The following is a 15,375-nucleotide window of genomic DNA, read 5'->3' as shown; positions in this document are numbered from 1 at the left end:
TTATGACCAAAGGGATTTTAGGAATTTATTGTATAGAACTACTCTTTCCAGTACAAAAGAGTGAACAGAGAGCTCTTTTATATGTGCTCTACCATAAAGTATTTTTTTCAGGGTATACAAAAAACCCCAACTTTAAAAACACAAATATGCAGTTTAAAATAAATAAATTTAACTCTTTGAAAATTTACCCTTTTACAATTTTTCTATCAGGCTCCATTTCAAAAACATCCCTTTATTAAGCATGAATAAAAAATGAAATCCTTGGAGACTTACTAACATTGGAACCAAAAAATAAGGGATGCAGTCAAAAATGAAGTGTGTTTAACAGCAGCAAGGAGTGTCCAAATGATGATGGATACAGTATTCTTTTCAAACAAATTGCAAGAAAAACAGTTTCAGCGGTAATATTCCAAGACAGCGCAAGCAAACTGATCTGTTGTATTGCTTCCATGAGGATGAAAACATGCCAACTGCAATGATGCACGTTACAGAATCTTCTGTAGGATTGAGTTGGCCACATCCAAGGAATCATCTTTCACCAAAACAATGTCATAGGAGTCCATGTATTTTTCCAGCAATTCTTCAACCTAGTTATAAGAATGAAAAGCAAAGCCCAATTGTCAGAAAAGTTAATACCTCTAGAAACAGCTACAATTAACTAATGTTTTTATTTTTCAAAGTAGTAAAATATCTGTTAACACTAAGTAATGTAAACATTTTTTTGTTCAAAGGTGTATGTAAACATGTCTGAATACTCTGGGAAGGTTTTTAAATATAAAGCAAATCAAACCCATTATCATAATTCTGAGCTGTGGAATACCAATGAATACTAACTTGAATATAAACCATGCAGCCTATTTATATGAAATTGTACAGAAAAAAAACATTATAATGTTGTGTAACCCACCATCTTCCAAAACTAGAATGCAACACAATTTGCAGACATACAATAAAGCAGAGAATTGGCTGTCTGCAAGGACACTGCCTAGGGGACCCTCCAAAAACATGGCATAATTTGTGTGTGTGTCCATCCAAGCAGAAGTCCACCAACCTCCTACAACTGCCCATCCTGGTTGCAAAGCAATGAGACATACATTAGCTTATTTTGCAGTTTAATAAAAGCTCTTCTAATGTAGGTTCCAGCTAAGTTTTAAAATAATGCTACATCCATAGTCTGCTGTAAAGCAAGAGACAGTCAACTTGGATCTGTTTCAGTATGAACTTTAGGAAGGTGCAATCTGTCTCTCTTCCATCAGCCTGCTATTTGGGGAGCCAGACAAAGCAGGGATGGGTGAAGAAATGGGAAAATTAATGACTTAAGAGAAGAATGAGGATGACAGAAAAGGAAAAGACTGTAGCTGGCACTATCTATAAATCATATGCCCCCTAAAATGTTGCCCATCTTTAGCAGCCTAAACCAAAACACAATTTAGGGTGACCAATTAGTAATACATGCCAAAAACCTTAGTCTGGAAGGAATCTGGAAGCTTTCACTTTTTGATGAACTACAGTTTCTGCAGTGTTGGTTAGCTGAAACCAGTAACATCTAGTATGATGTTGACATGCTTGAAAATAATGACAGTAAATTCTGCCCATTGTTAGTTGGTGCAGACAACATAATAAAGTAGTAAAGCAAAAGCAAGACCCCTGGAACAATATCTGCAATCTTAAGTAAATGGCTTTACAATCGGACACTAAAATAAGAATCTATAAATATTCAGAAGACGCAAGAACAGTACCGGGCTAAAAACATCTGCCCTTGAATGTGCGATGAAATTGAAAAGACTCTGATCATAAAACTTGAAAAATGTAAGTGAGCCCAAACTTGCTGAAGTCAATTTTTGTGATGGACCAATAAGATTCATACTTACTTTATCATTGAGAAAACCAATCTTAAGAATGTGCTCAACATTTGCCACTCCATCTGCCATAGTTAAATCTCCTTGGGAGTCTCCAAGCAATATGATGTTGCTGTTGTCTTTCAATTGTTTGAAGTACTCTGTATTCTTCAAGGCACCGTCATGTTTGTTATAAACGTGAATTAATTCTCCTTTAAATCCCTTTAGTACGCCCTATAATTCATGACAAAATTAGCTCCAAGGTCATGCTTTACAGGTTTAATTCTCCCCCCCCCCCAGAATTCTCCAAATATTGTATGCAGTTTATCATCATGTGAACAATGCATTGTTAATTATTCATTCATTAATTAGTTCATTACAGAAATATTTTATTTGACTTAGAATCTGAAATCAGATTTAGATATTAACTTAAAAATAAAGAAATAATGATTTGGGTTGTTGTGAGTTTTTTGGGCAGTATGGCCATGTTCCAGAAGCATTTTCTCCTGATATTTTGCCCACATCTATGGCAGGCATCCTCAGAGATTGCGAGGTCTGTTGGAAACTAGGCAAGTGGGGTTTATATATCTGGAATGTCCAGGGTGGGAGAAAGAACTCTTGTCTGTTGGAAGCAAGTGTGAATATTGCAATTGACGACCTTGATTAGCATTAATAGCCTTGCAGTTTCAAAGCCTGGCTGGTTGCTGCCTGTGGAATCCTTTGTTGGGTGGGCCAGCTAACACCTCTCAACAAAGGATTCCCCCAGTCAGCACCCAGCCAGGCTTTTAAGTTGCAAGGCCATTCAGTGCTAATCAAGATGGCCAATGTCAGAAGAGAATGCTTCTGGAACATTAATTAATTTATTTCCTATATGTATGCCCGCCCTTCTCCCCCCCGAAAGGGGACTCAGGGTGACCATACAGCCTGAAAAACTCACAGCAACCCAGTGATTCTGGCCATGAAAGCCTTCGACAACACATATAATGATTTGTTTCTGACTGGGTTGAAAGATGCTTGAATTGTCTTCCTTAACAAATGATTTGCATAACATAAAAGTTACAGTGAATTAATGGTTTGAATTTGAAAGGTTTATACCTACATTTTCATCAAAATCCATGAAATTGGAAACTACTTTGACATTTGGATGATACACTCCTGCTTGTTGAATAACTTCTTCTAATACGTCTCCAATTCCAGCAGAAAATATGAATACAGGGATATTATGTTTATGGAGTTTATCGAAGAAATGTTCATATCCTTCCCTGTAAAAGAGAAAGGTTTTAATTCTTGTGGGGTTTTTTTTAAACCTGAGAGCAGTTTGTTCTTTCAATGCCAACATTGGAAAGTAATTGCTTTCTATTCAATCATTCTGCAAAAATAAGAGGCCATCATTCGAATTGTGAGTTCAAGCACTCAAAATGCATTATCAAAGGTTTGTTATCTTTAAAAAAAACATGTCGTTCAAATTTTCCATGGAAAAACCTACTGTGGGTTAATAATCTCCCTTTGCCTTCTATTTTTACAGACACAAGAGGTTAACTTGGTGAATATGTATGCAACTAGAGGCAAAAAATTGCTTCAGAAAGAGCAAGGGTGAGCAGGGATTAGGGCTATACCTTTCAGATAAAGATAAGAGGGGATAGAAAAAGAAAAGGTCAACTTGTTCATGCAACATCAGCTTTCCTATTCTTAAGGCCTGATGACAGGGCAGAAAGATGCAGTAAAGGTGACATCTTCACCTCTTTGGCAAAGAGGTGAAGCTTTAATGATGCATGAAAGTGGGGCAAAGAAGGTGATCCCAAAAATGTATTATTATTTATTTATTTAAAACTTTTATATTCCGTCCATCACACCCCAAAGGGGATTCAGGGCGGAGCACAGCATATACATGGCAAACACTCAATGCTGGGACACAAATTCACATACAATACATAAACATAAAAAAAGGATTTATCAAAATATTAAAATACACCATTTAAAACCGTCCCAGCCATCTGCATCAAATCCAATTGGCCCTGTCATCTTTCCCACTGCCGCTTCATTGCCCTGTCCTGAAAGCTTGGTCCCACAGCCAAGTTTTTACCATCCTTCTAAAGGACAGGAGGGAGGGGGCCAACCTCATCTCACCAGGAAGGGAGTTCCATAGCCACGGAGCAATCACCGAGAAGGCCCTGTCTCTCGTCCCCACCAATTGTGCCTGTGACAATGGCTGGATGGAAAGCAGGGCCTCCCCAGAAGATCTTAATCTCTGTGGCAGTTCATAGGGGGAGATGCGTTCAGACAGGCAACTGGGGCCGTTTAGGGCTTTATAGGCCAAAGCCAGCACTTTGAATTGTGCCCAGTAGCAAACTGGCAGCCAGTGGAGCTGGTGTAACATGGGAGTTGTATGCCGCCCCAGTTATTAACCTGGCTGCCTCTCGTTGGACTATTTGAAGCTTCTGAGCAGTCTTCAAAGGCAATCCCATGTAGAGTGCATTGCAGTAGTCTATCCTAGATGTAACGAGAACATGGACCACTGTGGCCAAGTCTGACTTCCCAAGTTTTAATTGTGCGAATGCTCCCTTGGCCACCACTGCAACCTGGGATTCCAGGCTCAATGATGAATCCAGGAGAACTCCCAAGCTGCGAACATGTGCCTTCAAGGGGAGTGTGACCCCATCCAGCACAGGTTGTGACCCTATACCCTGTTCGGCCTTGTGACTAACCAGGAGGACCTCTGTCTTGTCTGGATTCAACTTCAATTTGCTTGCCCTCACCCAGACCGTCACAGCGGCCAGGCACCGGTTCAGGACTTGGACAGCCTCCTTAGCATCTGGTGGAAATGAGTGATAGAGTTGGACATCATCTGTGTACAGATGGCATCGAACTCCAAAATCTCCGGATACACATTCAAATAGTGCAAAAGCAGAATAAACATAAAGAACTCAGCACAGTTCTGCTTCTATGAAAGTACTAACCCAGCCTCATTCAGATGATATGCAATCATAGCATGGGAAGAACAACAATGAGCACAGAGGTAAGGTGTTTGGAAGCATTTGCTTCTGATTTAGATTTCCTTCATTCTGTCATAGTATCCCAATTTGGATAAGCTGTGTTTATTATTTATCATGTCTAACTGAAACAAATATTCACTTCAAACAACAGTTTATGAAACTAGCATAAATGAATGATGGTTTTGGTGCATCTTTCTATTTCTAAAATTCAAAGGAATTTGTTTTCTCTTTTATTTTATAAAACTACAGAAAACAATATTAAAGGCTTACTTTAGCATAACATCGGACTCCCTCACAATTTCAGAAAGTTTGTCCTTTTGCAATCCTTGTTCAATAAGTAAAGCATGTGATTTGTTGTACCTAAAATGAAAAATAAAAACAGGGCAGCTTATACTTTATTTGTGTTTGTTTAGGCTGCACAACCTGTGGCTCTCCAGTTGTTTGGGACGCCAACTTCCAGAAGCCCTAGTCAGCTTTTGCAATGGTCAGGAATTCTGAGAGTTTGAAGTCCAAAACGCCCAGAGGGCTATAGATTGTGCTAACATTCATTATCTCTTATTGGAAACAGAAGATATTCATGGAAACATCTAAACAGCTATTAATTGTTGCTGAAGATATATACATAAAATGAACACAAAGAAGTCAAAGAACTTTTCAGCCAATGCTTCACAGATACACAAAAACTGCCTTGCACAACAAACTAAATTCTAGGTGCACATTGTTTTCAAAGTTACTCTAAAATTACTCTGAAGAACAGCTTGAATAATCGACCACTGAAAACAACAGCTCTAAAAAGGAAGTGTTACTAAAATGTTTCTAATTTTCATTTGCCTTTTCCACTGGGAAATAATTTACATATATTTATCACTTCCATAAGATGCCATTTAAGTGCATTTCATTTTTTTCAAAAATATTTTAGTACCAATAATAAAGGGTTGGTTCAGAAGAAATGTTTTGAGCCGCTCTTGATCACCTCCATCCCCTTCAATGTTGCCAGAAGGAGCTTGGAGGCACTTGTTTACATTTTACATTCAACACAACTTAATGTGCTATCGATACTTAGGTAAACTATGGTTCATTTTAGCTATTATTGGCTGACACAAATTAATCTTAAACCAGACTATGAAACTAGCTTGTTTTAATATATTTTATGAATTAAGATAAATGACGATAGGGTGACATAAAGTGTAATCGGTCTAAAACATGTGGAAATGTCCAGTATCCTCACAAACTTGCTTGAATCAGTCCAAGGCTTGCTGAGGATCACTCTCCAAATGTTAAACCATGGCTTAACATTACAGGTAAATGAAACCCTGGCATTCGGTAAAGAGCCCTTTTAAACATACCACCTTCCCTCTTGCATGCATCATATTAGAAAAGGTTTCTAAAATTGTCTTCAACTCTGACATCGAGAAAGTAAAAGGCTAATTTTGAAGTGAAGTCACATAATCCTGCCACATGATTGTGGGCAACAAAAGGGAACGGAGAAAAAATGAGAAGCTTTTATCAAATGTAATCTTAGAATTTATTTTATGATATAGCCAGTCCCCAAGTTACAAACATCTGACTTACAAACAACTCATAGTTACAAACAGGTGAGACAACAAGTAGTGAGAGAGATCTCACTTCTATGAAGGTAAAGAGACAGGGCCTTCTTGGTGGTGGCCCCTCGGCTATGGAATGCCCTACCTGCTGACATCAGACAGGCCCCTTCGTTGCTGGCGTTCAGGAAGAAGGTCAAGACGTGGCTCTATGAGCGAGCGTTTGGCTAAACGGTGCAACTAAACTTAAGAAGACGGCATATCGAACACTGGAATGGCATAAGGATATTGAGAACGGATTCTGATTGTATTGAGGCGTTGATAGGATAATTAATTGTTGTTGTCTGTTGTTTATGATGTGTTTTAACCACTTGTTATTGTTATGATAAATTGCACTGTGTAAACCGCATTGAGTCGCCGCCTGAGGCTGAAAAATGCGGTATAGAAATAAAGCAAATAAAATAATAAATAATAAATAATAAATAAAGTCACCCCTGAAAGATTTACCATGGTTTATCTATATGGCTGGAGTTACACTTTTAAAATGTACCTGTTCTGACATAAAAACAAATTCAACTTAAGAACAAACCTACAGATCTTATCTTGTTTGTAACTTGGGGACTGCCTGTACCCAGCATAACATTGAGGATAAAATGCATTTGAGCAGAGGAGTAATCAAAAGTGGGGTTCGGAAACCTGAGAAATTTGACAATTGAGAAATTAATATTACGAGTAGCAGAACCTACAGAAAGGGAACTGGTCACCTTTCATAAACTCACCACTCAACCATATAAGGATACTTTTCTTCAATGGTAAGACTAGGATCAATTTCAATAGCATAATATATTTCTTTCAGTTGGAGTAACTGAAAAGAAAAAAAAGTTATTCTTGATTATAATTCTTGGCATTTTTTGTGATTTAATTAATTTGCAGCCTTGATTCTTATATACTATATATTTAATTTCATTTCATTTCATAATAGTCTCCATTGCATAATAGCAGCATCCTCCTTTTTGGGGTTCCGGTTTTGGTATTTTGTGATTCCTTGCTAATAGTCAACCCCGCCCGTGCACCTGCAGCTGAGAGAAGCCCCAGAGCTAAATACGAATTTATTCACATAATTGTTGCATCCCACCTTTTTTAACAAAAAAAAAAGGGAAAGTGTGACTATTATGCGATGAAATACAATATTTTACCATATACGGAACAGGCAAATCCTGAATTTTGGTAAAGTGGCAATAGAAGAATATTGACTTACCCACTACTCTATGTTAAAGCTAAAGTTAAAATCAGGAAACAACAGTTGTCACCTAAAATATGTTTCATTTAAACTTTCTATTTTATAGTTCAAAAGTTAAGGTAATAATAACAATAAGTAGAATAAAAGTGACAAAAATGGCAACCATTATTTGAGACTTCATAATGACTAACAAAATTATTGTGGCACAAGCTTTTCTATATTTGAGCGTGCTTTTTCAGATGCATGAGATCGGGTACATATAGATGGTTAATCATAGAAATGCAGATACAAAAAGAAAAAGAAAAGAAGAAGAAAAGAATCCAAATAACCATGAAATCTAAAAGGTACACTTTGAGACAATTCTAAAAAGAGTTCCAGCAAATTATTCATTCACAACAATTGATCACAGAATTCCAAAGAAACTAACCACTCAACTCAGTTCCAGTTTTAGGATTACCTTTTTGCGACTTTCATCTGTTATGAGTTTACAGTTGTCAATGATATCTAAAAGATATTGAAAAAAAATATTAGAAACTTTGTTTGAGCAAACAATAAAGCATTCCAACTCATCCTTATTTTGTATAGTAGTCTGAAACTATTCAAAGCATAAGCATCACTATTGTTTAAACCAGGCCTGTACAAGCTGCGGCCCTCAGGTATTTGGGACTCAGACTCCCAGAAGCCCTAGCCAGCTTGTCAGATGGTTAGCTTGGAGCTGAAGTCCAAAACACCGGGAAGGCCACAGAATATGTAGGCCAAGTTTAAAAGGTAATTTAAAAATAACAATTAAAATAATAAAATCTAGGAGTTATATGAAGTTATGCACTCGAAAAGGAATCTAAATGAGGTTTTCAGAATAAAATTTTCTCAGCATCCTTCATTTAATAAGAATCTTTCAAATAGGAAACTCCTGCAAATGAGTAGGGATTACTATTTTTTCATAAATGGAGAGCAGTTAGAGACAAAGTGTAACTTAACATACATGAGCTAAGTAATAAAATGCAAAGGAAGGAGTTAGCAACATAGTGTAATATCTATGAGCTAAATTATTTATTTTGTATCAAAAGCATTGGATAATTTAGTATAAAATTGATAAAAATAGAAGAGGCACAAGCAGCTAAATATCTTTTGACCAAAAACAGGCAACAGCAACTGCATTGTCTGTAGCCTCAAACGATTCTTCCTCTGTACATAAGGCAGGTCATTGCAGACAAGCATAGAGATGTGGAGTTGTCTGTTCGGCTCCACAGTCACACAAGGAGGATGATTCTTCTAGGTAATGCCATGTAGCCAGGTTGTCTTTTGATCTGCCCACTCTACTTCTGAGTTTGTTCAGGGACTTCCAAGTTGCCCATTCTTGATTTGCCTCTGGAGGCAGACCTTCACGGGGGGCCATCTAATTGGGAATTCCTGGTTTAGCTGCCCAGAGGGATACTCTTGCTGTTGCTGGGGGAACGTTAAGAGGAGTTGTGGTTCTCATGAGGTTTTTCCTTGATTTGAGTCTACTGGGAGGAGGCTGATAGCCATGCAGTGGGTGGCTTTCACAGAGTTCAACCTTATTTCTCTCACAGTTAGCAGCAACTTCCCATCACACATGGGGGGGGGGGGGAGGGGAATACTAGCTAGCTTGTAGAGTTTATCAACAGGTGTAGGTTTCAGACACCCTGTGATTATTCTGCCTGTTTTAATGCTATGTTCACCTGCTTTGTGTGGGCAGACTTGTGCCAAACAGGGCAAGCATACTCGGCAGCTGAGTAACAAGGGCAGGGCTGATGTCCTTATTAATTCTGGATCTGCACCCCATGTGCTGCCAGTAAGTTCCGCAGGATGTTATTGCGTGCAGCTACTTTGTGCTTGGTGTACATGCAGTGTTTTCTATATGTTAGTATGCAATCTAAGTTGACACCAAGATATTTAGGATGGAAACAAAGTTCACACTAAATAATAAAAGGCAAAGGAAGCACTTAGTGATACAGTATAACATTATATGAGTTAAGTAATAAAATGCAAACATTTTAAAGATTACTGTTAAGTAGAGAGAAAACTTCCTTGGATCAAACATTATCTATTTGAAAACACCGTAAGACGATTAGCAGAGCTATACTACACATGTAACAAAAAGTTTATTTTGGATTAAATCATGCTTTTTCCTAGGTAAATGGGCTGTATGTCTAAATCTTGATGAAACAGGTCTTTTTTTATAGACAGTGAACAGAACTCACTATGGCATGTTGGACATCGTTTACCATTGTGAGAAAATCTACTCAACGTCATATCGAAGTCTGTAATTATCTGCAAAAAGATGAAGAACATGTTATTAGTACAATATTATATCTTATGCCCATCACTTAAAAAAGCAAGCTAATGCAATATTGGTGTTAAATCTAGGAGAATAAATCTTTCTGAGCCTTGGGTTGTTGTAGGTTTTTTCGGGCTATATGGCCATGTTCTAGAGGCATTCTCTCCTGACGTTTCACCTGCATTTATGGCAAGCATCCTCAGGTAGTGAGCCTTGATTCTGTACCTTGATCTCCTCTTCTCTAGTGATCATAAAGCCAAGTGTAAAAAATCACATCAGTTTTGATTAACTGCACCCTAGTTTTGCATTTTAGTTTGAATAAACTAAAGCTTACTAAAATTATTGAATTTTGAATCATAATTTGTGGAACTTGTTTGTTTTAGTTAACCACAGCTGATTAGCCATATGTTTAGGTTATTCTGTAGCTTCTAAACTTTTCCTTCCTGCTATAATTTGTCCTCTTCCAACAGTGCTACTATAACTGCAGTGTCATCATTCCTCAAAAGAGCCAATACTATAACAGATAAAATTACACTATTGATTTGTGCTCTTTTAAAAAATTGTTAATATAAGCATTATTAAACGTTTTTATTCTTTCTTAAATCTTAATTAAAAGCTAAGATTAGTATTTCATTTCTACAAATATGTTTTGTGCTTCACCTGAAGTTTGGTAGCTCCTCCCTTGATGAGGCCACAGATAATTTCTTCCACTCTCCCTGGGTCCTTGATATGGACAGTTTTTTTCTGGAATTCTGGCATCTAGGAAAAATAAAACAAGAAGAATGTTCCTTTTTAATGTTGTGTTGCTGTTATGCAGGAAAAGCCAGCAAAGGAAGATACATGCACATTAAAAAAAATCAGATTCTGACCCAGATAAATAAATGGAACACACAGGATGTTCAGACACTAAAAATGATAGGCATATTAACCTAAGCTTCTCACAACTTCTGAGCACTTCTCAAGTTACATTTTCTCAGAAATGTCTATTCTGTAATATAAATATGTTGCTGGCAACTGGAGAGGTTACTACGTCCAATGTCACTTCTGCTGTTATCAAGTTGGCAGCTACAAAATGAGTGTCCCAAGCCTTCTCATGGCTCTTGAACATGCTCCTAAAATGTATGAAAAACCATTTGCCAATACAAAAATATAATGTGCTCGTTTCATTTATTACATCTCTCCATAAACACTTATCTGAGATTATTCATGGTTATTATGACAGATATGTAAATTCCCTGAAAAAACAAAGAAAGCAAGGAGTCAATACTGATGGCACAAACTGTAGAGGGCAGGAAGAATTCAAAGCTTATAGACAAGATCCACATGGCTTCATGGAAAATGCTGTGAGGAACAGCCAGAACATTTTTAAAGTGGCAGTTGGCCCGAGAAAGGATTAGCTAAACATTGATTAAGTTGATATTGTACAAAGCAGCTGTTCAATTATTTTATCTCCTGACACTTAGGTAATGGACATTCATTTAGAATGAATACATTTGGAATACTGTACTAAAATGACATCACATGACAACATCCTTTAGGAAGGATGCCAAACTTCTTACTTTAACAGTACTTAACTCATTAACCTATAAGCGCTCAGTCTTAAATCAGCACATCATTATGATTGTACATAAAGATGCTTGACATAAGCATGAAAATATCCTGGGTGAAGTATATGAGTCAGTATTAAATGGATTCAGAAGTTGTATGGTATACGTTGGACACAAAGTTTGCACGTGCATAGCTGGTTCTGTGTTAGCTGAAGCTCCCCAACCATGGTATTTGGCCACTTTTTTCTCTATGGCCTGCATTTCAGAATACAATAAAACATCTGAGATACAATGCCTGTTTTGCTGAGTGAAGAATGAGAGACTGTGGATCTGAATAAGCATGGTTAAGGAAGAGGAAGGCTTACATGGCTGGGACATGTTAAGTAACATTCTGAGTTCCCCAACATCGTTTGTGTTGCTGTTTCCCAAATTACTGTTTCAAGTTGCTACAAAAGGATGTAGAAGTTAAATAGAAGAGACAGAGTTTAGAACAAACCCTTCCTTGATCACTTGCGTCAAGAAATGACTGCATTAAAACAGGAAACTTTGTTGACTGGTAGGCTAGTATGAACTTCACTTAAGACCTTGGATAGATGATTATTTCATTTCTTGCCTCCAATACAAAATCCAGCTCTATAAGATTAAGGAGAAGGAAGACTACACTTTCATATTACAGACAGTTATCTATGAAAGCTATCTTCTGAAATATATTGCATTACATTCATTTTAAGGCTTAAACCTAACAGAACATGTCAGTTAAAATTCAAATATTCAGTGGGATACATTACAAAAGATAAGGTAGGCAAAGATACATTTATATGTGTGTGGATATTTCAATATACAGAAGAAGAGCAATTACAATGTAACAGCAGGATAAACTGGATATTTTAAATATAAAATGAAATCAACATTGATTTAAATATTCTCTAGAGTAGACTATCATTAAGAGATTATGGAAATAATCTATCACAACACACTAAGTGAATCAGGGTCAACAAAAGGTTACACCAAATGTTAGTCCAAGATGCCACAAGATCCTGGGATCATGACACAGGCAGTAAGAAAATCCTATGCAGCTATTCTATCTTTCACTCTTTTATGATTTCCACAGAAAAGATGCAAATGGAAGAAGCAGGCAGAAAACAAATAAGAATTATTACTGGAGGATGAAGTTATTCAAAACTGCATAAACATCTGTGAATGAGCCAGAGCTATGATGTTATAAAATACTAATCTTTTTGCTGCAGTAAAAACTCAGCTAAGCATGGCTACCAAGCCAAATTCTCAAAATGCAGCTTCAGAATTTTGTTAACTCTAGCTAATGATAAAAATTATCTATGAAATATGACCAATATAGGTTACATTGTGTGAAATTTCACACAATATCTATAATGTAAACTTTTAACATAGAGTGAAAACTGGAAACAAAAAATGATATTCTAGAAATTATTACTTGGGACAGGCATGTAGCCGGGGGGGGGGGGGGGGCTTGGGGGGCTTCACCCCCCCCCCCGAAATTCTCATGGTAGTCCATGAGAAGGCCTTACTGGTACATTATTTTAACTGTTATGCTTATTCAAATCATGATCTGATCACCATGCTCAATAGCATGGGGGTATTGGGGTAACGATACAAAAGGTTTGCTAGGGTAGATCCTCTTTCACTCAGACTCAGCCTCCCCCGAATCAAATTCATGTCCTCCCGAAACAAAATCCTGGCTACGGGCCTGACTTGGGGTAATTGCAATCCTTTGAATTACTTGTCCAGGTAGCATGAACACAGTGTGGCAACTTCTGTTAAAAAGTTTATCAGTAGCACATCCTAGAAAGACGTATATGTCAGCATAAGATTATCTAAATCAGAAGTGGAGATTAGAAAAATATGGATACTTATCTCCTTATGGTATGAGGATATTTTAAAACATATCTTGCCAGTTCTATCCCAACAGGTCCATAGATACCTCTCACCAGAGCAAACGTTCATACATAACTTTGTATTTCATGAATTTGTAGGCTGAAGGAACACATTTATGCAGCAGAGTAGCACTGACAGTAGGGCACTGTCTTTCTGTACTAAACAGATTATATTCACAGCTGTATTTTTATTTTGTTGTGCCCTGTCTTGAGCCATGAGAAGAGGCAGGTAACTAATAATAATAATAATAATAATAATAATAATAATAATGGCTGTGTATTTTGTTGAGCACTAGTTAAAAGCATAACATTAGTTAATTATCTAGGGGGAAGAATTGACATTGAGCTAATAGGACACTGTTTTCGAAATGCCCTGAAAAAAACTCTCAGTGAAGGACAAGCAAATATAAACAGAGAGCCATGTAAGATTAGACTTCTGGTACATATAAAGTTCACACTTGCTTTGCCAAGTCCGTAACTGTTTATTAATGCTTCCACATGTGAAGAACTGTTTTAAATGCCTCATATGAAAGAACTAACTTGACTTGCATTCTAATAAATCTACTTTCGACTTCTGGTAGAATCCCTTCTCAGAAAGCTATTTACTAACTTAAAAAATATTTTTATCGGAAAGATAGGAATGACAGTATCTCCTACACAAACTACATCAAAACTGAAGGAATTGCAGGAAGCATTCATTGTGGTAGGTAATAATTACTAGTCGCATTTGCAATGTGTGACAATGTTAATATAAACATGCCATCAAATTAATGTACATAAAGAACCAGCATAGTATAGTGATTTGAGCGTGGGATTACAATTTTGAAGATCAGGGTTTGAATCCCCACTTAGCCATGGAAATATAGTGGGTGATATTGGGCAAATCACACTCTGGCCCTTTCCATACTGCCCCTATATCTCAGGATCTGATCCCAAGGCCCTTTCAGACAGGCCCTATATTCCAGAATCTGATCACAGGTTTTCTGTTTATCCCAGATTATCTGGCAGTGCGAACTCATATAATCCAGTTTAAAACAGAAAACCTGGGATCAGATCCTGGGATATAGGGCCTATCCGGAAGAGTCCCCAGATTATCTTTTTATCTCTGATTATTTGGCAGTGGAGACTCATATAATCCAGTTTAAGGATGATAATCTGGGATCAGATCCTGGGATATAGGGCAATGTAGAAGGGGCCTCTTTCAATCACAGAGGAGAACAAAAGAACCCACATTCCCTGAAAAACCTTGCCAAGAAACGCCTGTGATAAGACTTCTGTTTGGGTTGCCATAGGTCGGAGTTGACCTGAAAGTACACAACAACAACAACAACAACAACAACAAGTTACATGTTTTACAATTCTGCAGTGTAGTTGAAGAGTTCTGGGCTGCCTTTGGGTTATAGAGACTCAGATTAAATAGGATTGTGCTCTTAACTCTCCTAACTGTAATGCAAGATGTGTCCTTCATAATGCATTGGTGGTTTCACCTGAGGAGAGGGACTCAACAAAACTACTAAATGCGCTTCTCATTTAACTCATGGAAAATATTTCTCACAAATAAATGTAGTGTTCAAAACCATAAAACCTTGTAATTTAAAGGATCTATGTTATTACAATGCCTGCTTGCAGCATGAAGGTTTTTCAATACAATGGCAGCATTTGATAAATAGATAGCAGTTCTTTTGAAACTTTTACAATTTTTGCGCATGCCAATTGCAACAGTTTCACTTTGCTAAGCGCTAATAGTTACAAATGCTTCTAACTATGCCATATATATAATTTTGATCCAAAATTACAAAAAGAAGAGCAAGGGGTCAAATAATACTGAGAAGTTTCAGTTGGGTCTCTTGGGACAACATAATCCATTTTTAGATAACATCCAGTTGTGTCAAAATGACTTTAGATTGTATTGACATGAGAAATAAAGTCCATTGTTTTATATGGCCTGCAGTCACGGACATTTGTTATTTGCAAATTATTGATGCACACACACTCATACACACA

General features: G+C 37.2%; 1 protein-coding gene across 3 annotated transcripts in view; it reads right to left on the bottom strand.

The window, feature by feature from the left end:
* The window catches only part of NT5C3A (5'-nucleotidase, cytosolic IIIA), a 34,041-nt gene continuing 18,666 nt past the window's right edge, over positions 1-15,375 (bottom strand). For all 3 annotated transcript variants that reach the window (XM_060781632.2, XM_060781633.2, XM_060781631.2), the window contains 8 exons: positions 10,572-10,670; positions 9,835-9,904; positions 8,070-8,116; positions 7,152-7,237; positions 5,102-5,191; positions 2,938-3,100; positions 1,872-2,072; positions 1-587 (listed from right to left, as the gene is read on the bottom strand). In XM_060781632.2, the coding sequence (XP_060637615.2) occupies positions 486-587; positions 1,872-2,072; positions 2,938-3,100; positions 5,102-5,191; positions 7,152-7,237; positions 8,070-8,116; positions 9,835-9,904; positions 10,572-10,670 (858 nt within the window). In that variant the 3' untranslated portion in view covers positions 1-485. The remainder of the gene's footprint in view (positions 588-1,871; positions 2,073-2,937; positions 3,101-5,101; positions 5,192-7,151; positions 7,238-8,069; positions 8,117-9,834; positions 9,905-10,571; positions 10,671-15,375) is intronic.

The sequence above is a fragment of the Anolis sagrei genome, chromosome 6 (assembly GCF_037176765.1).
Source record: "Anolis sagrei isolate rAnoSag1 chromosome 6, rAnoSag1.mat, whole genome shotgun sequence".
NCBI lineage: Eukaryota > Metazoa > Chordata > Lepidosauria > Squamata > Dactyloidae > Anolis > Anolis sagrei.
This window is presented reverse-complemented; position numbering and strand designations above follow the sequence as displayed.